Source organism: Chaetomium tenue, assembly GCF_020726465.1.
Source record: "Chaetomium tenue strain MPI-SDFR-AT-0079 chromosome Unknown F5144scaffold_4, whole genome shotgun sequence".
NCBI lineage: Eukaryota > Fungi > Ascomycota > Sordariomycetes > Sordariales > Chaetomiaceae > Chaetomium > Chaetomium tenue.
The window spans coordinates 354047-375934 of record NW_027117332.1 but is presented as its reverse complement, the minus strand read 5'-3'; the positions used below and the strand labels follow the sequence as shown (position 1 = coordinate 375934).

General features: G+C 58.0%; 9 protein-coding genes across 9 annotated transcripts; 5 read left to right on the top strand and 4 right to left on the bottom strand.

Moving 5' to 3' along the window:
• Nucleotides 1-369: 369 nt before the first annotated feature.
• On the top strand, nucleotides 370-1913 carry F5144DRAFT_592372 (Alpha/Beta hydrolase protein; the record flags this gene model as incomplete). The annotated part of the gene is made up of 3 exons (XM_066790361.1): nucleotides 370-481; nucleotides 602-1632; nucleotides 1740-1913. 3 exons carry the CDS (start codon nucleotides 370-372, stop codon nucleotides 1911-1913), a joined length of 1317 nt encoding a protein of 438 aa, XP_066642482.1.
• Nucleotides 1914-3655: 1742 nt separating this feature from the next.
• On the top strand, nucleotides 3656-5263 carry F5144DRAFT_547469 (uncharacterized protein; the record flags this gene model as incomplete). The annotated part of the gene is made up of 2 exons (XM_066787474.1): nucleotides 3656-4373; nucleotides 4443-5263. 2 exons carry the CDS (start codon nucleotides 3656-3658, stop codon nucleotides 5261-5263), a joined length of 1539 nt encoding a protein of 512 aa, XP_066642481.1.
• A 225-nt stretch (nucleotides 5264-5488) lies between these two features.
• Nucleotides 5489-5943, bottom strand: F5144DRAFT_489095 (GTP cyclohydrolase 1 type 2/Nif3; the record flags this gene model as incomplete). The annotated part of the gene is made up of 2 exons (XM_066785706.1): nucleotides 5489-5543; nucleotides 5657-5943. The coding sequence occupies 2 exons, from the start codon at nucleotides 5941-5943 to the stop codon at nucleotides 5489-5491; spliced, it is 342 nt and encodes a 113-aa protein (XP_066642480.1).
• Nucleotides 5944-6286: 343 nt separating this feature from the next.
• F5144DRAFT_547468 (uncharacterized protein) lies at nucleotides 6287-7499 on the bottom strand (the record flags this gene model as incomplete). Its single annotated transcript, XM_066787473.1, has 3 exons — nucleotides 6287-6296; nucleotides 6551-7387; nucleotides 7459-7499. 3 exons carry the CDS (start codon nucleotides 7497-7499, stop codon nucleotides 6287-6289), a joined length of 888 nt encoding a protein of 295 aa, XP_066642479.1.
• A 5036-nt stretch (nucleotides 7500-12535) lies between these two features.
• F5144DRAFT_215280 (uncharacterized protein) lies at nucleotides 12536-14037 on the top strand. Its single transcript, XM_066783089.1, has one exon. The coding sequence runs from the start codon at nucleotides 12710-12712 to the stop codon at nucleotides 13772-13774; it is 1065 nt and encodes a 354-aa protein (XP_066642478.1). The 5' UTR covers nucleotides 12536-12709; the 3' UTR covers nucleotides 13775-14037.
• Nucleotides 14038-15260: 1223 nt separating this feature from the next.
• Nucleotides 15261-17077, top strand: F5144DRAFT_647845 (ankyrin repeat-containing domain protein; the record flags this gene model as incomplete). The annotated part of the gene is made up of 2 exons (XM_066792934.1): nucleotides 15261-16869; nucleotides 16971-17077. The coding sequence occupies exons 1-2, from the start codon at nucleotides 15525-15527 to the stop codon at nucleotides 17075-17077; spliced, it is 1452 nt and encodes a 483-aa protein (XP_066642477.1). The 5' UTR covers nucleotides 15261-15524.
• A 7-nt stretch (nucleotides 17078-17084) lies between these two features.
• Nucleotides 17085-18766, bottom strand: F5144DRAFT_620460 (Fip1 motif-domain-containing protein). Its single transcript, XM_066792022.1, has 3 exons — nucleotides 18431-18766; nucleotides 18327-18376; nucleotides 17085-18271 (listed from the first exon to the last, which is right to left on the bottom strand). The coding sequence occupies exons 1-3, from the start codon at nucleotides 18593-18595 to the stop codon at nucleotides 17464-17466; spliced, it is 1023 nt and encodes a 340-aa protein (XP_066642476.1). The 5' UTR covers nucleotides 18596-18766; the 3' UTR covers nucleotides 17085-17463.
• An 80-nt stretch (nucleotides 18767-18846) lies between these two features.
• On the top strand, nucleotides 18847-20567 carry F5144DRAFT_570727 (nucleoporin FG repeat region-domain-containing protein). Its single transcript, XM_066788794.1, has 3 exons — nucleotides 18847-19033; nucleotides 19116-19598; nucleotides 19655-20567. The coding sequence occupies exons 1-3, from the start codon at nucleotides 18966-18968 to the stop codon at nucleotides 20475-20477; spliced, it is 1374 nt and encodes a 457-aa protein (XP_066642475.1). The 5' UTR covers nucleotides 18847-18965; the 3' UTR covers nucleotides 20478-20567.
• On the bottom strand, nucleotides 20568-21847 carry F5144DRAFT_570725 (DNA-directed RNA polymerase III, subunit Rpc31). The gene is made up of 2 exons (XM_066788793.1): nucleotides 21547-21847; nucleotides 20568-21481 (listed from the first exon to the last, which is right to left on the bottom strand). Exons 1-2 carry the CDS (start codon nucleotides 21691-21693, stop codon nucleotides 20753-20755), a joined length of 876 nt encoding a protein of 291 aa, XP_066642474.1. The 5' UTR covers nucleotides 21694-21847; the 3' UTR covers nucleotides 20568-20752.
• Nucleotides 21848-21888: the final 41 nt, after the last annotated feature.

Here is a 21888-nt window from a genome sequence, read left to right as displayed (position 1 = left end):
GGGCTGAGTGGAGGTCGTGGAGGACAGGCCCACCGTTCAGACAACGGTTCTGTTCAACGAACTGGAGGGAGATGGGGCCGTCAAGGATGACAGAGTCTGCAAATGGCTCCAGCTCGAAACGGGCAATACTTCCCTATCTGTTGGGGATGTGCAGGGCTCCTTGGCGAAGGGGAGAGTATCCGCCGAAGTCCCACCCCTTCGGCACTTCCACGGCACTTGAGGGCGGCAACAGCCTGTCATTGAGGTTAGTTCATGATACCATTAGGTAACTGAGGGCTGACCAGTAAGGCAAGCATGGCAAAGCTGTGTTGCTTTTGGACATTAGCTTTCTCTGATCTCTGGACTGGTTTTAGAATTCGAGGTGGCGACATGGACCTGTGGACCGCCACCCATGGCCATTACAGCGAGCATTTCTCCTGCATGCCCGCCCATTTCCGGCGACGCCGACGAGTTCCCGAAGGCAAAGGCACTAGCGAGACTAGTACCTATGTGTATAGACCCGGAATCGCGGAATGAAGCCGAGCTCCATTAGGCCGGAGTCAAGATGGCCAATAACCAATCAATAACATTGCCGATCGGGGCGTCTTTGATTCGGGCCTAGCCGCACGCTCCCCTCGGCCCCATCCCGTATCTGGAACTATTGGCGTCTCGCGCTGGAGTCGGGCATCCACTTTGCAAGGAACCCCTCACCCAAACCTTCACCAACAAGCTCACCGAGGGGGTCCCCAGCTATCACTGCTCCAGTTGTCTCCAAGGTCGAGACGAACCTCTTGGTCGATCAGTGTTTGCTTCTCCGCATCCTACCCACGTGGAAAACCGAATCGTCGCCAGTCGAAGACAGGATCACCCGCCGACTGGAGCCATCCTCTCCCCCCCCGAAGAACGAACACCACCAAATCCCATCCCATCACGATTCGTGCACCCACCCACCAAGCCATCAACAGCACCATGGCCGCCACCGCCACCATCGACGTCCCGCACCTGGGGGGCATCAAAGCCGGCTACGCGCTCTCCGGCGGCGTGTACGACCCGTCCAAGCCGACCTGCGTGCTGATCAACTCCATGTGCACGACCGTCTCCCTCTACCGGTCGCAATTCTCCGACCCCGCCCTCACCGGCGCGCTCAACCTGCTCGCGATCGAGCCACTCGGCCACGGCGCGACCAGCTGCGCCCGCGAGCACTTCACCTACTGGGACACGGCCGTCATGGCGCTGCAGGTCATGGACAAGCTGGGGGTGGACAAGGCGTTCGCGCTGGGTACCAGCCAGGGCGGCTGGATGGTCGCGCGCATGGCGTTGCTGGCGCCCGAGCGTATACAGGGGTTGGTGTTGCTGGGTACGTCGATGGATTATGAGTCGGCGGATTCGAGGAGTAAGGGGTGTTGGGACCCGAAGACGCTGTTGGAGCCGTTTTATGAGAAGTGGTGCAGTTCGGTTCCGACGCCGGAGTTTGTGGTGGATGATGTGTGGTGTGGGATGGTGGCGTCGCTGGGGTTTGGGGCCGGTGGTACGGCTGAGATGGTTGCTTTTTGGACCGAGACGCTGAAGGGGGTGTACACGGGCGACGAGGGCAGGAAGAAGCTTAAGATGGCGTTGGCGTGCCTGCTGGACAGGGATGGGCTCTGCCGTCGGGTCAGGGATGTCACTTGCCCCGTGTATTGGCTACAGGTATGTGATGCGGCGGTGCATCGTGGATGTGTGTGCGCGATATGATATTGTGGAGGCTAACAAGGCCAAAGGGAACCGAGGATGCGCCATTCAGCACGACAGTCCCCGCTGAGCAGATCAAGCTGTTCACTTCCTCCAAGGAGGCCACTCTTACCATGATTGAGGGCGGCCACCACTACTTGAATGCGACAAACCCCAAGGAAGTCGGCGCCAGTCTGCTCCAGATGGTCAACAAATACAAATGAATCACCCTGCCATAAATATTCCCGAAGCTCGCCCAACCCTTTCGAGGACGATACAAGACCGCGCCGTGCGGCAAATACTCTGCTGGTCAGAGGCTCGGCCGGCGTGCTCGGGCTTGCCCACGCCCGGTCTTGGTGCTGCCTCCCGCCGGAGAGCAGCTGTTCCTCTCGGTCGCTGGGCGGCTGACATTATCCCACCATTCTAGATGGTAGTGTGGGTTAGAGGCATATACTCAATAGGAACACAGGTTCAGCAACCCAAAAGGCATACGAATAGATAGCCACGTTTAATGGGCTTCCGGGTCCGCGGTCCTAGTACGGCCCCCCGCTGCGCATTAGCGCCAGTTAGCTCGTTCCGGGCTGCTTCTCGCTGTGAGGTACCTTACAACACTACAGTAGCGCAGGTCGGGGGGTAATTAACCGGCACCGTGTACAATGCAGTAGGCATTCACCTTGTGTCTCTATGTGGGTGGCTTTGGTCCATTATGCTGTTCAGTCCACATTTTTTAGAAGTACGCCCAGCCCATCTACACGATACGCCCAAGATCCGCCTGGAACGGCTACCCAGTGCAGCCCGTTTCCAGACCCCGCCAGAGGACATAACAGTCCGCAGCATCGTATTGGGCTTCCGTCGGGACCGAGAGGTTCCGCAGAAAGGGGGTCCCTTGTTGGAAGGTACTTCGATAAGGCCGAGGAGGTCTCGGACCAGGCAGGGTGGAAATGTCGCTGCCGGTTGGGGGAGAGGAAGGCAGTAGCGAAGATCGAAAGGGGGGAGGCTGCTAAGAAAGACGCTAATAATTGAAGGCGGTGCTCTGATGAGCGAGAATGGCATTGTGGCGAGAAGGCGAACAACAAGGAGGACAATGCGGGCGGCGTAACCCTGGTCGTAGCGACCGATCCTCCCGGTAGCGTTATGAATTCCATCACATCCTATGGCACTTATACAACTTAGCTAGAAGAACATCACCTAAAAGCAGAACTCTGGGTCCATATACATACTCCGCGGCCCTAAAAACAAGCAATACCTAGGTAATCTTTCCGTTTGAGGAGCTAGTCGGCGTTTCCGAAGTTTCTGTGCATGTCACATCTCTTGCTATATCCCAACCATATTGTTGTAACGCTCAGGGCTTTGTTTCGCCTTGTACAATGTTCGGCGGCTAGTCGAGCAAGCCAGACGGATCATAACAGGCTATGTGAGCATGGCCCTTGGCCTAGGATGTACGGCTGTATGATCTTGTAGGAGGCATTAGTGTATATCTGTAATGATATACATGTATCTTTGGTTTCGGCTGATGCCAAGCGCATGGCATCTTCAGCGTCCGGATGAACTCAAACTCGCCACGTTTACACGCTGTGACGCAAGCACTTGACCAGCACGAACAACCCCCGATGGGCCGGCCAGGCCCGCGAGCCAGCCTCGGACTCGCTCTTTTGAGCGTTACTACATCCAAAATTGTATTGGAGCACATTAACAGTCTATTTTTTCCCCGAACAGACATATGGCTCACAAGGTCCTTTATCTCCACTCCCCTGCTTCCTTCGCTTATTAAAACGCTTCTCGCACCCGAGCCTCGCGTTTTGCTGTCCACTGGTCTTGTTCTACTGACTATATATGAAGGCCACCATCTAGACCGAAAACAGCCGGCTCGATTATGTGGCTTTTCGCTAATCGGTACCCCAAACCTCGTCCACAAGAGCCCCATCTCCCAGAGATCGAGAAAGCCCGCTCCCCATCGACCGCTACAATGGATCGTATGCCAAACGAAATCCGGCTTGGGATCGTCCGCCAGTTGCGCGACGAAAACGACAGGAAAGCCCTAGTCGCTGCCTTCCCAACGTGGAATAAGATCGTCGAACATGCAGACAAACTCCGGGTGGTAACCATCGACGAAAGTAGATGTTACGGCGTATCTGTGGAGGACTTTCTCGCCTCCTTCGAAGGCACCGGGCTCCGGCGGCGGCAATTCCTCGACGAAGTCAGAGTGGAACGCTTCGTCGACACTGCCGCGTACTACGAGGCTTGCTGTACCATCACGGCTGAGAAGCACCTGGGCGATTATCTCCTCGCCCATACCTTGCGAACATTAATGGAAGCAATCGACAGTATCACAAAAAGGTCGGTCAACGCTGGCCTCAAAACGCCAGCAATCACCCTTTCACTGCAGGCCGGCGTCAACGATCTGAAGGGTTGGAAGTCATGCTCCGGTAATCACACAGACAGACAGGTACTGAGGTCGCTGGCGCGCACTCAGGACGAAACGTTCGAGCCACACAACGAAATCGACCGCTTCAAGTGCAAGGGGGTAGATGAGTTCCGCTTCAAAAGCCAAGGCTTGTTCCAGCGCACCGATATAACGAAGCTCGGGGCTCTGATCAAGAAGCTGGTTGGTCTGCGTGTGCTCCGTCTCGACTTCAAGGAGGAGTCGTTCTGGTCTCACTCGCAGAAAGCTTTGTGGCAACAAGGTACGTTAAAACGCCCCCATCTGCCTTCAGACGCCATGGCGGCTTAGCTAACACCGTTACACATTTTAGTGATGATCAATACGATCTCGGGGTTGAACAGGAGACTACCTCTTGAAGAGATCCACGTCCATGCGGGCCGTTACTCACCACGCAACGAACTCGAGTGCATTGACAATGCCGCTCAGCACGGGTTCAGCTTTACCCCACTCATGATCGAGTTCCTATCGGCATTCTCCTCCCTCACCGTCCTCCGACTATCCGGTCAGTTCTGCGTGCCCGTCCGCTTCTTTGACAGATTCAACTTCCCGTCTGGGGGCTTCCGCTCCCTCACCACCTTCTACCTCGGCATCCAGCCCAACACCGACTCCCTCTCGTGGTTTTTCGTCAAGGATACAACCGAGCACGCCTGGACCGCGGCGGCACGGGACCCTAAGTGGGCCGAGACGGTGGCGCTCACGAGAGCCGGCCTTCTGCCGCAGGATATCCTTCCGGGCCCGGAGGACACCGATGGCAGCAAATTCTACAAGACGTTCCATAAGGTGCCCGCCAAGCGCAACCGCACGCTACCCTACAACGGGAGACTGGGGCCGCTGCTGCTGGGCGCGGCCCAGGCGGCCCAGAGGATGCCTCGGATCGAGGCCTTTTCGATCTGCCTGGAGGACGACTTTTCCGACGACGACAGCCCGTATCCGTTTACGCCGCCGTTCCTAACGCGGGTGTTTGAGATGCACTTTGCGCTGTCGCCGAGTGGCGGGGGGAACGCGACGCTGACGTGGAAGCTGGGGCAGAAGGTCGACTACTGGCGCCCGGCGAGGATTTGTTTGGATGCGTGGAGGGAGGTGGCGAGGAAGAGACGGGGGGTGGAGCTGGATATCAAGTATATTGAGTGATGCACCACACCGTCAACCCCGACCACCGTTGAAACCGTCGCCGGGCTTTTAAGAAGCCATCTGCACCAATCACCCATATCACGTTACAGGCGGCGAGAACACTGAACCAGTGCTACCCCATTATTCGTAAACTCTTCATACAGCATAGACTAGGTAAACAGATTGTTCCTCTCACCCAGCCCCTGTTGACATCCAAGCTCTCAATTTGACCCAACACTGCTAACCTCAAAAGTCCTCCATCTTGAACACCGAATATGCCGGCTCCTCATACGGGTGCGCTCTACAACCCAGTCAGCCAACATTGAACATGACAAGACATGAACCAACCCCCAAAGCACCAACCAACCAAAACACCCAACAATAACACAACCATGCACAATAAAGAATACTCACCCCTTCAACGCCTGCACCGCTCGCCTCACCACCTCCTCCCCAACGCACAGCGTCTCCACCCGCGCCTCCTCCACATGCTCCAGCGTCCCGGCCTTGCCGATGTGGGGGTTGGCGGTGGCGCCGGGGCGGAACTGGCCCGTGCCGAGCGTCGTGTAGCAGACCTCGGTGTAGTTGCCGGGGCCCGGGTAGCGGCCGGCGCCGGCGGCGAAGATGGCCGCTTTGCAGGCCTCGAGGGCGGCGGGGGGGACGTGGAAGACCAGTTTGTAGCGGGTGAGGGCGGCGGCCATTTTGGGACGGAAGGGGGGTTGTTTATGGTGCTTGTGGGCGGTGGATGGTAGGGGTCAGTTTGGTGTCAGGTTTGGGTTTGTTGCTGGTTCACTGCCGGATTCAAGTTCTGTTTTCAGTTGGAGGAAAGGAGGAGATTGAGGAGGGGATGCGGGGCCGGCTCCAGCCGGCGTTGATGGGGTCGCACAAATGCTCCGCTGTTCTCTTCGAGCCTTCTCCCACCCCACCAACATTGATTTCAATGTCGTACGAAGTAAGGGGGAAACTAACGAGCAAATAAAATCAACTAAAATTACCAACTACCAACTATAACTATTGAGATAGATCCCAGACATAGGCCCAGGCTCAGATACCACTGCAACCATCCCATCATCAAGCTAACACATCATATTATTCAGGTTCATTCCGTCATCAACCCAACCATTGACACCCAAGAGATAGATATCGACCTTAACCTCTCGCTGCATCCAACCCGTCCATCATAACCAAATAAGAAACCGACCACAACTTAAAACCCCCTTACCCATTGAACCAACCCCCTGAATCACCAAACTCACACACTCCCCAATACTCCCACTCCCAACCCTCTCCCCAAAACAACCAACTCACCAAAACCGAAACGGCCGCACCCTCCCCGCCGCACCAATCGCCACACTACTCGTCACCCCCGGCGGCGGCGGCACCTCCGAGCTCTCAGGCGGGGGCGGCGGCGGGGACGTGGTGGTCGACTCCGGCGGCGGGGGCGTCGGCATGGTATACGTAGACTCGGGCGGCGGCGGCGGCGAGTGCGTCTTGGTCTTGGTGTGGGTGTAAGTCTTAGTCTTGGTCTTGGTCTCAGTTTCGGTGCTGTCGCAGGGCGGCTCGCTGTCTGTCTCGCTGCTGGAGGGCGGGTGCGTGTGCGTGCGGGTTTTGGTTTTGGTCTTGGTGTGGCTGGTTATGGTGGTGGAGTCGTCGCAGTCGTCGGTGGTGGAGGAGGAGTGAGGGGGGGGGCTGTGGGTGTGCGTGCGGGTCTTGGTCTTGGTGTGGCTGGTCGGCGGGATGGTCACCGTCGTGGAGTCGCAGTCCTCGGTTGAGGATGATGAGGGATGGGGGCTGCTGCTGCTGCTGCTGCTGCTACTGGTGGTGGCGCTGCTGCTACTGGTGGTGGCGCTGCTGCTGGGGGGTGGGGTGGCGGTGGATGTCACGCAGCCCGTGGCCTCGACGACGGCCCAGGTGGTGGCACAGCCTAGGCCCTTGCATTGCTCGTGGCAGGGGAAGGACGTGTACGACGTGGCCGGCGGGTTCGGGCAGCCGCACTTCTGCGTCACCGTGCTCAGGACGAGACAGGCCGGGACAGGGCAGGTGCGGCACTGGTTGGTGGTCGCCGTGATGGTGGGACAGCCAGTTGGGTGCGTGGGAGGCTCCGTGGTGTGGTGATGGTCGCCCGTGGCCACGACAGGGGCGATGCTATGTAAGTGGCTTGTGTTAGCAAGATGAAGGGGTAGGGCTGAGGGAGACAGGTAGCCTGGCACACTTACACCGCAGCCCCGACGGCAAACAGCACCGCAAACGAGTGCATCTTGATTTAAACGAGTGTCAAGTTGAACAGTGTACGAAGTAGCGATTGTGGTTGAGGAGAAAGGTCTCGTGTCTCCCACTTCTGGGCAGACGACGCATCTTATCATCCAACCTTCCACAAAGGAAACATGACCAAGCATCTCGCCGAACTGGGCATGGCCAACCCAGAACGTCGGACTCGAGAGAAGGACTTTACGAGCTGGCTCACCAGATAACCAGCCATCCTCTTGCGGTCATGGTATCGTGGGGTGACAGCAGAAAGGGCCCCGGAAGCGGACGGCGCGGGGTACCGGCGCCGTCATTGGCCGGCATGCACCGAAACGGCAGGCCGGATCTCGTATTGGAAAACGCCACACCTCGTTGATTCGCTTCCATGGCTGGCGGTTTCTTGGCATTGACGTCGTGCATGTAACGGTTTGAGGGAGGACAGCATGGTGTCATGGTCGGGTGCAGTCTGGTGGCGGGGCGCCAGTGCCTTCTTGGGACACGGTCACCGCCTCTATTTCTTCTGGGCCCCGATGGCGTCAAGAACAAGGAATTCAGGCGCGCCTTGATTCGTACTCGCTTGTTAGGTGGCTGGTCAAGAAGTTCGCGGTGCTCCTGGCCGAACTTGAGAGGATGCGAGGGATGGGGTATTCGAGAGAGTTGAGCCGTAGCAACTCTTCAGGCCTGCTAACTAAATGGTGCGATGGTCCCGTGGTTGGGCAAGTTTGGAACTTTTACCATGCCTAACCCCAGTTTGGGTCCAGTACCTAACTTACATGGGACTTGTTAGTTTGACAGACTTCGCCAATGATAGCCAGTTTGTCCACGACTCACAGGCGAGAATCTCAAGTGACTGATAAGCTCTCCTCTCCTCTAGGAATACCAGACTTGCGGTATCGGGCATTGACAACGGCGAAGCTCCTTGTTGTGAATACGAGGACTGGAGCTCGCCTTCGATGGCTTGCTTTCTGAAGCCCGCCCACCACCCACAAATCGACTTGTTGGATGCTTCGTGGGGCTGATGGGATTGAGCTATACTAGCGCCTTGAGAGGAAAAAGAGGCGCTCAAGGTGATATTCGTATTCAATGTTTCCCACTTCGGGGGGTAAGGGTGGCGTCAATAATTGCATCTCTCCCCTTCGAGCAATGAGGGATGCGTTTCTCTTAGGCAAAATTAACTCTCACCGGGCCTGGACCCATCCATGCGTCTTTGGAGTCATCAGTTATTAGTGCGGTCAGCATTCCTCGGATATCAGCCTCGAACTACAACTCTGGGAGCCTGTACTCCTCGTGTAGAAACTTCAATCTGGCGTCGGGTTCGCTCAGGTGATAGAAGGACAAGTCCATACGCCAGTCCCATAGGGTTAGTTTCAAGAAAATATCTAGTCGACAATTGCGATGGGTATGCTAAACCCGTATAGAACGGTAATGGTCCCCATTGCGGATGTATGCCAAGGTTGGCGCCGGGAAAAGAAGGAAAAGAGAAAAGGGGATGGGTTCGAGCGAACTCGACGAACTGGTACATTGGCATCCATTGAAATCCAGATCATGTATCTTGACGTCTGAAACCCCAGCTCCTCTCCAGCTGCCGCTACTCCGATGGCCGTCTTAGAAGCCATCGCAAACAAGAAGGCCGTCACGATTGTGGATGTTTGCTAGGTGAAAATAAATGCTTAGACAAGGATTACAGAAAGAACACTATGACAAAGGAGGGAGACTCACTCAAGCGAAACGCGATCACCACACGCCCACCGTCGGCCCGCGTGCAACTGGTATTGATATACATGTCACCATCAGCTTCTCCAACTCGAAAGTCCGAGCAGCTGCGAGCAAAGTTCCCGCTACATGGGTGAAAAGAATTAGGTTAGACCTCGGCGATTGCGGAACGAAGTACGGAAAAGCTGGTACATACTTCCTCACCCAGCTCAGTGATCCGTTACGGTTGGCGAGACAAGTGTTGAGAGCCAACTGAGCATTGACCCACAAACCGCCCGTTCTGCGGCACATACACATCAACAAAGGGTTGACGGCGGTGGTACCACCGACATAGCACTCGGTGCACGAGTTCCCAAAGCTGCGCGTCTCCACGGCGTTGTGAGCGGCGCGAGTTTCGACTCCATTCGACATGGGGGCGGCTAGCGGAGAGGCCGAGGACTGAGTCGCTGCTAGGGCAACAACGAACAGTTGAATGGGAGCCGTGAGATGCATTATGAAGACCACAAATCGGATGGGGTAATATCGATGCTGGTTCAAGATCTCCTGTGGGTGTGTCGTTGCGGGATGTCCCAGGTCTTTCGTTTTCGTCGCAAGAGGGATTCCTTGTGTGCTTATAAGCTTCACGCAGGCGCATGGTTCCCTTTGGCGAGCACACCGAAGCAACCCTGGAGGAGGGTAGAAAGGTTCGTGGAGCAGACATCCCCTCCCTGAAACCTGGTCTCTGTCCTGTGTACTTTGGGGGCCATCACACTTTAGACTGAATCCTTTCTTGTCAGTGCAGTAAAACAACCAATGCCGACTCGTTGTCTTTCTACTGCCAAGGTAAGTCATGGGGATGGACAACAGCGGCTGAAGCTGGGCATGAGCGGAATCCATGCAATAACTATTGCTTTTCAGCCGGCTCGGTATACAAGGACCTCGTCGTTAAAGATCGCGTCCGAGGTAGCTCGTCGCTTTGTGGCTAGGGCATCCAGGCAGCTCGTCTCGGCGCTGCAATATGAATCCTCCAAACCGAAAATTCACTCTCATCACACAACTGTTCGCCCTTAATTTGGGGGCTAGAGTCTGAGATGGGCTCGGTTACCAGAACCGCGGTGGGATTGTAGTGCGTCACGCATTTAACGCATGGTAGGATGCGATCTAGCGCGAGTAAGACGGCGCAACTTTGCTCATGGTCGACGGAGCTTGCGGAGACTTGCAATTCATACGAGTGAAGTTGTTGAGTCCTGTCTTCATGTTGTCACTGCTTAAATAACAACACCGGCCTCTCCCTTCTCATATTCGCCCCATTCACCCTCACAGACTCACAGACAACCTCTCACAGCCCTGAGTTCTATTACCCAACACGAACCACAACACGGCTAAGACTCGACGGCGTTTAGAAGCCAAGCTATGCGCCTAACATTGGTCCTGGCCCTATTCGCGGCCTCTGTGGCGGCGGCCGCGAGTAATATCCCTACCGAGGATACCGTGGCGTCGAGTCCGGAGCTTAACAAACGGGCTTGCCCTTGCGATTGTGTGAGTTTGTCCTGTCATCCTGTTCCACTCTGATCGTGCTTTGCCATGCGATGGGAGAGAGGTTGCAATACATGTGCCAAGGACTGACCCCTTGCGTCTAGAACAACATGGTGTGTGGAGGTAATTGCAATAGGTCTGGTTGTAATACCTCTGCCTGTGCAGAGTGCGCGGTTTGCTGTAGATTCGGTGGGTGAGGGCTCGAGACTGGAGGCCGTCTGTTTACGATTGTGGATCGGTCATATGTATTTGGCATAGGGATCAACCGGAGACGAGGCGTCTCCGAAGCATGAAAGACAAATCGGAGTCTACGTGTAAACTAACCACCTGGGGTTAAATATCAGCCACGCATTCTAAAGTAATTGTATTCCATCCAGCTCAATGCTCGCTCGCCCAGGCTTCATGTGTAGTTCGTTGCAACGCTATAGGTTTTAACCAGCCGGGTTAGTGAGGGCGTTTTGGGTTACGCTCGGAACTTGAAGTGTTCCTCCATGTCGAAGTTGGGCTTGGCCTTGAAGTTTAGAGTCCGGAGCAGGTCGCCGGGACAAAAAGCCAGCCTGATTCCAGACTAGGAGTTCAGGAGAAACGCAAGTCCCTCGCCAAGGATTGCTTGTCCTAATCCATGGCGTGGGGGCTGGAAACTCTCTGCTGATTGTTGTTGGGAGCTGTGGGCAAACTGCTAGATTTATCTGAGCGGGCGAGTGAGCATCACTGTACCATTGAGCGAATTTGCTAAAAGGTTGTGGGTGTTGTCAAAAGGAAGGAGCTGACAGCAGAGGTGGGCAGTGGTGGGCTTGAACCTCGGACCCACCGACGATCCCCACGAAAAGAGGCGGAGTTTGCCGAGTTTTGACAGCAACTCTTGCATTCCAGAGTGTATTTATGGTGTTCAGCGCGTGTGACACAGTGATGTTTGCGTGTCTCATTTCCAAAGCCTCGGGGCTTTGGCCGTTTCTTACGCTGCGGCCGAAGATGTCTCACTCCTCCGACTGACGTGTTCCGCAATGACGGAGGGAATCGGGCCCTTCCATTTCGTCGGGACCAGCGCGACAGGCGGCAGTCGGGGAATCCCCTTCATCTAGCTCCCTCCTGGCTGCACTTTGACCAACACCTTTCCCATCTATCCTCTCTTTGCCATCCGCCTGTGGCCAACCGAGGGCCCTTCACTAAATTTGGTGCAGTGCTGCGTGCCCTAAGCCCGAAGAGCTCTAACCCCACACCAACTCGCACTCGTCGAGCCTGGTCTTGTGCCTCATTCGCTACTTTAGTCCACGCGACGCCATCGTGGTGCACCAAACCTGACGCCGCCGGAAAACCGGTTCTCGAGCGGCAAACGAATTCCCATTTTCCGATGGCGGCATATCATGCCACGAGGCCCTGAGACTAGAGAATCAACTCAGGCTTAAAGCCAAATCTAAGACCAGCCAGCATCTAGCCGGCGCAAATGCAGACGCAGCTCAGAATCACACTTCATCCGCCCTGTAACCACGATTACCTTCTGTAGCCAAGACGGCTGATGCATGGGAAACAGGGTTTGGCGACAAGGTGCAACGCTGTTGCAGCAGGTACCGCTCTGCCGCTGCGGCATTCGAAGCGACTCCGCTCTGAAACCGGGGCCCCGCCACGCCAGAGCTTGACACGAGCTCATAGTTCGCTGGTGGCACAGGGGGAAGGAGAGTGGCGGTTGTTGCTATTAGAAGCCCGGTCTCTCCCGACCAGGACGACATCCCAGGCTTCCTCGGCCGATTCCCGCACCGGACGGTAGAGACCCCAAAGGCGAGCAAGCGTTTCTCGAGGAGGAGCACTGGAAGTGGTGTCGCCCTCAAGGAACTGCTCCTGAGCGAGGCGGACGAAAGCCCGCTAGTCTCCGCAAGCCTGATCCCGCATCCCGGAGGTTGCAGCAGACCACCAGGGCCCAGAAGCACAGCACCGGACGCAGGCGACATCGCACAACCTCAGCCGCAGCAGTGCCCAACAGGAGCACCACATCACGAAATGCCAAGTGCAACCCCGCAACCCCAGCTCAAAAAGAAGGCGAGCTTCAGGGACCGCCTGAAGGCCTGGCAAAAACCACTCCAGCCCTTGGAAATCGTGACCGAGGAGTTGAAACCGCGGTTCGTCTACGAGCCCACGCATGCCGCCGCCGATTTTTCGCGGTTGGCGGTATCGCCCCTGAGCCCAACGAAGCCGCGGTTACCACCGGCCGCAACTTATACAGCACCCGAGAAGGACTCATCAACTGCGGTTCGCAACAAACAGCCACTGCCGGTATATCGGGACGAGGTCCGAGATGACGAACCGACAAGACGACACTCCAGATCTAGCGTGAACCGTCATTCCTACACGCTGGTGGAAGACCCTTTCCAGGCATCCAATGCCGCCGCTCACGTCCCGGTCAACCCCCGGCCGGTGGCATGGAGCCCGGGAGAACCGGCATCTAGCACAAGGGCAGAGCCGCCGCCGCCACCACCGGCCCAGCCTCTCTCCGATTTCGAACTCTTCCTCGCGCGCGCCGAAGCCGAAGACCGCGAGAAGCGCGAACAGCTTCTGCGCAGCATCTCACAGCGGTCTACGGCATACGCAGCGAACCGCGTCAGGCCAGACCCGCACCGCCAGTTCGCGGCAGTAGTGCCGTCAACAACTGAGAAGACAGCTAAGAGGCCAGTCGAGAAGGGCGAAAGGCCAGCGCAATACAACAGCAAGACTCGCCACGCCCTAGTCCCCAGAGCCAGTACCGAAGCCGAGCAGCAGCAGCCGCAGAACCGACAACAGCGACAGGACAGCGGCCGCAAAGGGCACGCTCGCAAGTCGAGCTGGGCGGCTAGTTATACGACTGGTAGCAGCGCGGGGGAGAAGGGGCCTGTCATCCTACCTCCAAAACGACAGGCACGACCGCTGCCGGAGCCACCGCAGCCGGCACGAGCGGCCGGGGCTGGTGAGGAGTATCAGCCGCAACCACCTAGGACGCTACGCAGACAGGCCAGTCTTATGCAACGCCTTGTTCAGTATATCCGGCCACCGAAGACGGGGTCTCGGCCCATTGAAACGCTGGTTGAGTGAGCGGCATGTGAATTGTGTCGTCGACGGCGGCACACTTAGTTGGGCTGTCCGGAAGACGTGTGCGAGGGCCCTGGTATCCTCGCTTATTGGGGATGCCTTGCGCCTTTCGGCTCCTCCCTGGACCTTGATTCGTTGGTGATTGACGCTCGCGCTCTATTGCCGTGCTCACGCCATCACCTCGAACACTCGTACACTCGCACACACAGACGCACTCACGCACGTACGCACGTACGGACGCACACCACGTTGACCCTGCGTACATTCTCTCGAGCGGTCACCAGGGATTGGCAACCGCCAGCAGATCCTGGAAATCCTCCCCGTCACGCTCCACACACCTCGCCCTCCCGCCGCAGGTGCCTACAAGGCAAGGTGGCCCCCCACAACGAAAGACGAGCCGAAGAACATCCCAGGCCACCCCCCGACTTACTGCGGCGCCTTCGCGGTGAAGCCCTAGATCGTCGTCGGCCATCTCGCCTACACACGAACCGTGCCGCTGATTCTTACCGAGAACCTGCCCGGCCCGTTCATGGAACGGATGCTTACCGTCAAGAACGTCAAACGTCGGCCGAAGAGGTTTCAATGGCACGTCCCCAGCACAACACGCACGAAGCCACGTCGTATGTACCTGGAGTTATTTACGGGCGTTGGACAGGGCAATTTCCCGCCGCGCAACATATGCTTGCTGGGGGATTTGCGGAGCCCGTCGCTCCGTTCCGTTCTTAGTTTATGTGGCTTTCGCGTGGCTGCGGCGTTGTCGCAGATGAACCCGTCGTAGCCGCCCCCAAAGCTTTGTGTAGATCGGGGTCGGGAGGCTGCTTTGGAGAGGGGATACAGCCGGCTGAGGGTTGAGTTTCCGAATGGGGAGCTTTAGGAAGAACCACGAGCAGGACGGTATTACGTGATGAGCGCCAGTCAGGAGGGGCTCAACAGGCTACATGATGTCTCGGTTTCCTTTCGATGCCCCCCTTCTCTCCTGTTCCGATGATAGGATTGGGGTTCTTCTGTAGGGCCCAGCTATTGTCAGGAGGCTGTTTTACGCATTATCATATCCATGACCTTTACAAGGAAAGGACTACGACATGAAATATTGGCAGTAGCATCAAAGCACCACTTCCTCGTTCCTTACAATCCGGTGAAGTTGGGCAGGGCACATGCAAGTCCCTGCATCCGTATTTGCCCCTTTTCCCCTTGTACTCTTGGGCTACTCATTCCTCATTTTTAGCCATTTTTCTGTCTCGGAAACTCCGAATCGGAGAATTGTTGTTGGGTGAGGGAGGAGGTTCCCCAACAAGGCGGCTCAGCTCCACTGGTCAGATGGACCCCTGCCCTGGCTCACCCGGCCCGCTTAAAGCAGCCGGAGCGGTGCCCGGAGCCAACCGCGAGAGAGCGATGAACGATGGCTTGGAAAATAAATTGGGATTGCGACTCAGACCTCGATGAGATCAATGCGCCCGCGGTCAGACATTGTTCCGTCAGGGGAATGGTCCGAATGGAACTTCTGGGCTGTGAGGCTCGTCCCGTCCCGTCGTCACCCTCCCGCTTGTAGTTTCCTTTTTTTTTCCCTTGCGACAAGTGCTGGAGGAGTTGGGACGAGTGTTACCATCCGGTCTTTGAGGATTTCCCCATTGGCTGCAGCAACTGGGCGCTGGCACTGGCACCGGCACTGACTGGCACTGGCGCGATTCGCGACGGGAACCACTGAAGAGCAGCCAGCCGCAAGCCGCCCACAGTGGGTCACACCTTGCTTAACATGGCGTTGTCGTTGTCCTCACAACCACTCAACGGGTTACCAATCGAGTTACTCACCTTCATCATCGATGGTCTCGACCGTGTCGAAGACATCGCAGCCCTCGCCTTGACGAACCGACGCTTGTACAGCACCGCGAACCCCCACCTTTACAAGCGCGCCGCGCGATGCGACGATGCGCGTGCACTGGCATGGGCCGCCAATCGCGGCTTGGTGTCGACGTTGAAGATGGCGCTGGTCGCTGGTCTCGACCCTAATCATGAGTTCATCGAGTGTCTGCCGCCAGATGAGTGGGACAGGGTCACCGAGGAGGCCCGAGTCGATGCGGCGGCAGGCCGACCCAAGGCGCCGTGGGCCATGTGGGACTTCAACAACCGACCAAGAGCCCCCAACCTCGACAAATGGTCCGCCTCCCCCGACCCCGCCGTCGAGAGCGACCACGCCGACACCCCCGGAGGCAGCGCCTCCACCGTCGCCCCCTCGCCCCGGGCGCAAAGCACCTCGGACCAAGATTCCGTCGTCTCGTCCGAAGAGGACCTCTCGCGGCGCAGCGACGCGACCCCGGCCACCGAACCGTCACCCACACCCACACCACACCAACCCCTAACGCGCCGGTACTATGCCATACACCTCGCTGCGCGGGGCGGCCACGACGACATCCTCGAGATCCTAATCAGCAACGGCGCGACCGTCAATGTCCCGTCCGAGCGCTTCTGCGCCTGCATGCCGCTCTACGGCCTCCTCAACACGCTCGAAGGCCCCAAGCCCGATCCCGACCCGCCCCTCTGGACCCCCCTCCACGCCGCCATCTGCCACGCCCACGCCTCCACCGCCAAGCTCCTCCTCTCCCACAAAGCCAGCCCCTTCATGCAACTCACCCCCGCCTCCGACCACTACCCCTCCGACCCAACCATCACCACGGACTTCGGCTTCGGCGCCACCGCGCTCCACCACGCCGCGGCCATGGGCCTCTCCTCCCTCGCCACGCACCTCCTCACCACCGCCACCACCCCGGACATCAACACCCAAGACACCTACACCCTGACCCCCTTCTACCACGCCTACGCCAGCCGCCGCTGGACCACCACCATCCCGACCCTCCTCGCCCTCGGCGCCGACATCCACTGCGAAGTCAAGATGTACATCCCCTACACCACCATCACCCCGCTCGGCGAGGCCTGCCGCCTGGGGGACTTCGACGCCGCCGACCGGCTGCTCTCTCTCGGCGCGGACGCCATGCGGGGGTTTGTGGCCGTCGCCGCGGGCGGGTGCCTCACGCCGCTGCATATGTGCTGTATGCGCTCGGCGAAGAAGGCTGGGGGGCCGGTTGGACCCGGGGGGGCGGGGGGTGTGGGGCCGGGGGATGAGGATGATGATGAGGAGAGGGGGAGGGCGCGGATGCGGACGATTAGGGGGTTGATTGCGAGGGGGGCGCGATTGGATGCGCAGGACTGTTTTGGGGATACGCCGCTTTCGGCGGCGGAGAAGGCGAGGAATACGTTTGCTTTGGAGGCGTTGGCGAGGTTGAGTATTGGGGGGGATGGTGGGGGGAGTGAGGGGGGTGGGGAGGAGGGGGGTAAGGGGGTGGATGGGGAGGTTGTGAAGGCTGGTGTGGAGGGGCCTCTGGCGGGCAAAGTTGTGAGTGGATTGTAGCTCTTGTTGTTTTGGTTTGGTGGGCGTTGTAAGAGCGGCTGTCCGGCTTATTGAAGATTGTATATACCCCTCTTTTATGTTCGCATTTACTTATCTTTTGTTAGCCATAGAGCAATCTATGTAGAACCGTTAGTTGTTGGCTTATTTGGATAGGCATAGGAGAGGCTCGGCAATGGAACAGATATTGAACGGAAACACAGGTGACCATCGGATCGATGTCTTGTTGCCCGTCAGTAGGGTCCCGCTTTTGGTATCAACGCCCTTACACAGTAAAAATGCTACCTGATGCCTACCACCTCCTACCTCTTCCTCTGCCTCCCCTCCCACCACCGCCGCCACCTCCCATCTGCTGCCCATACCCGTACCCTTGGCCCTGCCCGCCAAAGTCACCCCCAAAGCCCTGCCCCTGCCCACCCTGTCCCGGCCCGCCGGCACCGGCACCTCCCCCATACATGGCTAGAGCCCCCATATCCACCTGGCTTGGATCCATCCCGCTGGCCATCATCTGCTGCATCAACGCCTGCTGCATCTCCGGCGTCATGCCCTCCATCCCCGGAATACCCGCCCCAGCGCCCCCGGCCCCAGGTACAACACCACCCTGTCCACCCGCAGGCCCACCCGCACCACCAGCCCCCTGCATGCCCATCCCACCCATCATCATCATGTTGGTCATGTCCTCCATCATTTTCTTGTTATTCAGCGCGATGGCGTCGGCGTTGTACTCGCTGCGCAGGGCCTCCTGCTTCTGCGCGTACAGCGCCCACGTGAACTCGTCGAAGCCGTAGTTGAAGTAGTCCGACAGGTCGGTGCCGGGCTTCCGCCACGGCTTGTCCTGCTCCGCCGGCAGGTCCTTGTCGATGTCGACTTGCGTCAGCGGCTTGCCCGTGGGCTTGTGCACCGGGATGGCGTGGACATCGATTTTTGATGTGGAGGCTGGGATGTTGGATGATGCTGCTGTTGTGCCGGGGCCGGTTGGTTGCTGGGGGGAGGCGGCGGAGGATTTCGGGGCGGTTGATGTTGATGCTACTGCTGGTGTGGTTGTGTCCGAGGTCGCGGTTCGTTGGGGGATGTTCTTAATCTCGCTGTATCGGGATTGGCTAGAGAATGATTAGTTGCATGTCCTTCTGTGGTGGTGGGAGGAGCCAAGCTCACGGTGGAGGGGCTGGGTTCGAGTCTTTCCGCTCTGTGATGATGTCGATATCCTGAATTGGTGGTCAGTGGATGCGGCAGATCCTTGTCACATGATAGGCGCCTACAGAATCCTCGTCTTCATCCATCGCGCCGCCCTCGTCCTCCTCCTCGCCAGATTCGAGTTCTTCGCTTGCATCTTTCTTTGTTGGTGGTGCTTCCGTTGCAGTTGGCTGCGCGGCCGCTTGGGGCTCCTCGGGGGCGTAGAAATCGTCTTCGTCGTCGATATCCATTGTATCGTGGGTGTCTTTGACGATTATGCTTTCAAAAAGGTATGCTGTATTCTAAGAATTGTTGATGTGGAGGTTGCATTCTTGTGAACTAGGAGATTGAGTTGAAGCTGCAGCTGGGCAGCCGCGGAATTGTCTTGGCTTTCCTGGGGCCCACCCACCAGAGCATTTCCGGCAGGCGGTCAAATGCTACCCCTGCACATTCAATCGCGAAGCTTGCTGCAGGCGACGCGGTGGGGCTGCAGCAGCCATACAAAACACGGCAACCAAGGCCCAAGAAAGTGAAAGCGACGACGCCAAACACTCCACAGCTGTATTCCAGCTGTTTGCTCTTCATACCATCCCCCATCCCTTGCATCAGCGCGCCGTGAACATGTCTCTCGCACGGTCGGCTAGTGGCCCCGGCGGGCTCAGCATCAACACGGGCTCGGCCAATCTCTTGTGAGTTTACACGAAAAATCAGGAATTCCCGACTGAGACACGCAGACAAAGCAGACAAAGCAAAGCTAACGCCCTCGCACAGTGGAAGTAACACCCCCCAGCAGCCCCCAGCGGGAGGTGGACTCTTCGGAGCGGCGACTTCTCAGCCCGCCCAAGCAGCCCCTTCGCAGCCGGCCGGATCCCTCTTCGGCTCGACAGCCACCCAGACTCCCGCTTCACAACCTCAACAAGCCGGCGGACTGTTCGGGCAAACAGCGGCAGCCACCCAACCACAGCAAGCAGGAGGCTTGTTTGGGGCAACAACGACCCAACAACCTCAACAGTCGACGGGAGGGCTCTTTGGAGGGACAACGACTTCACAGCCAGCTCAGGCAGGGGGACTTTTTGGCGGCACCCAAACACAACAGCCGCAGCAGCAGGCGGGCGGACTGTTTGGCGGCGCAGCCACGCAACAACAGCAGCAGCAACCTCAGGCAGCCGGTGGACTATTCGGAGGTTCGACGGCGAACACAGGCGGCATGTTTGGGACCAAGCCAGCAGCGGCGACCACGGGCGGCGGGTTATTGTAGGCGCTCCATACATAGATGTCACGCCAGAGTGCACAGCTAACCATTCTCCCAGCGGCCAAACGCAATCCCAACCGCAGCAATCCCAAGCCGGCGGGCTCACCCTGGGCCAGTCCACCGCCCAACAACAAACCGTACCCGGCGTGCGCATCGACCTGAGCAACATCAAATCCACGACGCGCTTCAACGACCTACAGGAAACCCTCCAAAAAGAGATCGCGCAGATCGACGAGGCGATCCAGCGGTGCATCAAGGACAAGGACGCGGTGGACGCGTTCCTGCCATCGCACGGCGAGCAGCTGGCCGCCATCCCGACCGACGTCGGCTTCGTGACGCGCAAGTCCGAGGGCGCCCACAACGCGCTGTCCAGCGACATCCGCGCCATCGACCAGCTGCGCGAGCTCGTCAAGACCGACGCCGGCCACGCCCGCCTCTCCTTCAAGGCCATTGATAACCTGAAGCTGCCGAGCCAGTACCACCAGGCGGGGCTGTGGGCGAATCGTGGACAGCAGGTCGGTGGTGCGGGGGCGGGCGGCCAGGGGGGTGCCGCTGATGCCCAGAGTAACACCGATTTGATCAGCTTCTTTTCGGCGACCGCTGGCGAGATGGATGATATGATGAAGAAGTATGAGCAGAACCTGGGTGAGATTGAGGTGCACTTGCATGGGGTGCAGGGGAATATGCTGGAACAGATGCAGAGGGTGGCTGCCCAGTCCAAGAGCACCACGCCCGGCGGCGTGGATCAGAGGGTTGTTGAGCTGGCGGCTGTGCTGCGCGACTTTGAGGAGAGCATTTTGAAGGTTGCCGGCGTGGTGGGAGGTGTCAAGGAGGGCGTTACAGAGTTGCAGCTGAAGGACTTTTTGGGCCATGGCAGCTGAGCGGGGGATGTAGACAGAGAGTGAGGAAATGCGACCGGATGCTTGTAAAGTACTGTAGCGAGTGGGCGCGGTAATAGATGACTGTGGCATATCCAGCCATTCCAGGTTGTATTGATTGCACGCTATATGCTAGGCTGATTTTTTGAAGGTATCACGCGCTATGTCCAAGTTTCCCCCCCCCCCATGCATCTATCCCGATATATCGTACGCCGAAAGTAAAATGTGAGCAGTAGTAGCCACAACAACCTCGAGTTTCCCTCCATTTTGCCCCGAGATTAATAGAAATCACCCCCTTCATCCCCACCTTCATCGTAGTCCTCATCATCCTGGTTCCCGTCAAAGTACGCCTCCGCATTGTAGTCGTCCCCAGATTCGTCCTCGTACACATCATCCTCATCCGCCACCGCATCCTCCCCATCCTCCCCAGTACCCTTCACCCAGTCATCATCGTCCTCCCCAGACAAGAACGCCTCCTCGCCGTCCTCATTCCGCTTCTCCACCGCACTCAGCAGCTCCAACGCCTTATTCAAATTCCCATCCCCATTCAACAACGGCGCATCGGGGCGGAACATCTCCTCAGCGGTCTTGTACGACGTAATATTCGACAGCCCCAACGTCTTGGGCCCGACACGGCGGCGCTTGGCCGCGGAAGGCTCGTCGTCGCCCTCGAGGGTGGGGTGCAGCTCGGCGGGGAAGAACTCGAGGGCGAAGGGGCGCGACCCGAGGTCGGGCAGGGTGCGCGGGACCTTTTTGAACTTGTTGGAGTACACGGGCACGGCTGTGAAGGGGTCCACGGTGGCCTTGGTCACCTGCCCGTAGCGCTTGTTGACTTGCTCTTGGCCGTAGGTGCGCCCGGTGCTGTTGTTGGGGCCGGTCGTCGACATGCGGCTGCGCGCTTGCGTGTAGAGGGGGCTGTCTTGGCATTGTTCGCGGAAGAGGAGGAAGTAGGAGACTTGTTTGTCTTCTTTTTTGGTGAGGAGGGGTGCTTTGGGGACGTTGTAGGGCTGGAGATTGCGGGTTAGCGACGGGGAGGCTGAGGTAGGGAGGGAAGAGGTTGGAATCGGCGTACGGGAAACTGCTCTGTTGGCTTCCCGTCTAATACGATATCGCCGTCCATCGCCCATGGGACACTGTTCTGCGCAACGGCTCTCCTCCCATTTGTTGGCAGCCCGCCACGCCCGCGCCCGCGCCCTCCTCGGCCGCCTCTCCCAGACATTGTTGATGTTTTGGTAATTGAATTGGTTTCGCGATGGACTAATTGCCGCGATTGGTTGACTCGGAGGCTGGTTCTAACGATTGGAGACGCGTTTGGGGCGAGTTGGTTGCAGGTGAATGATGAAGCGTGACTCGAGCCTGGAGATGGCAAGATGATGCCTCCAAAAATTTAGCGGGGCATCAGCCTTGCAGGCAA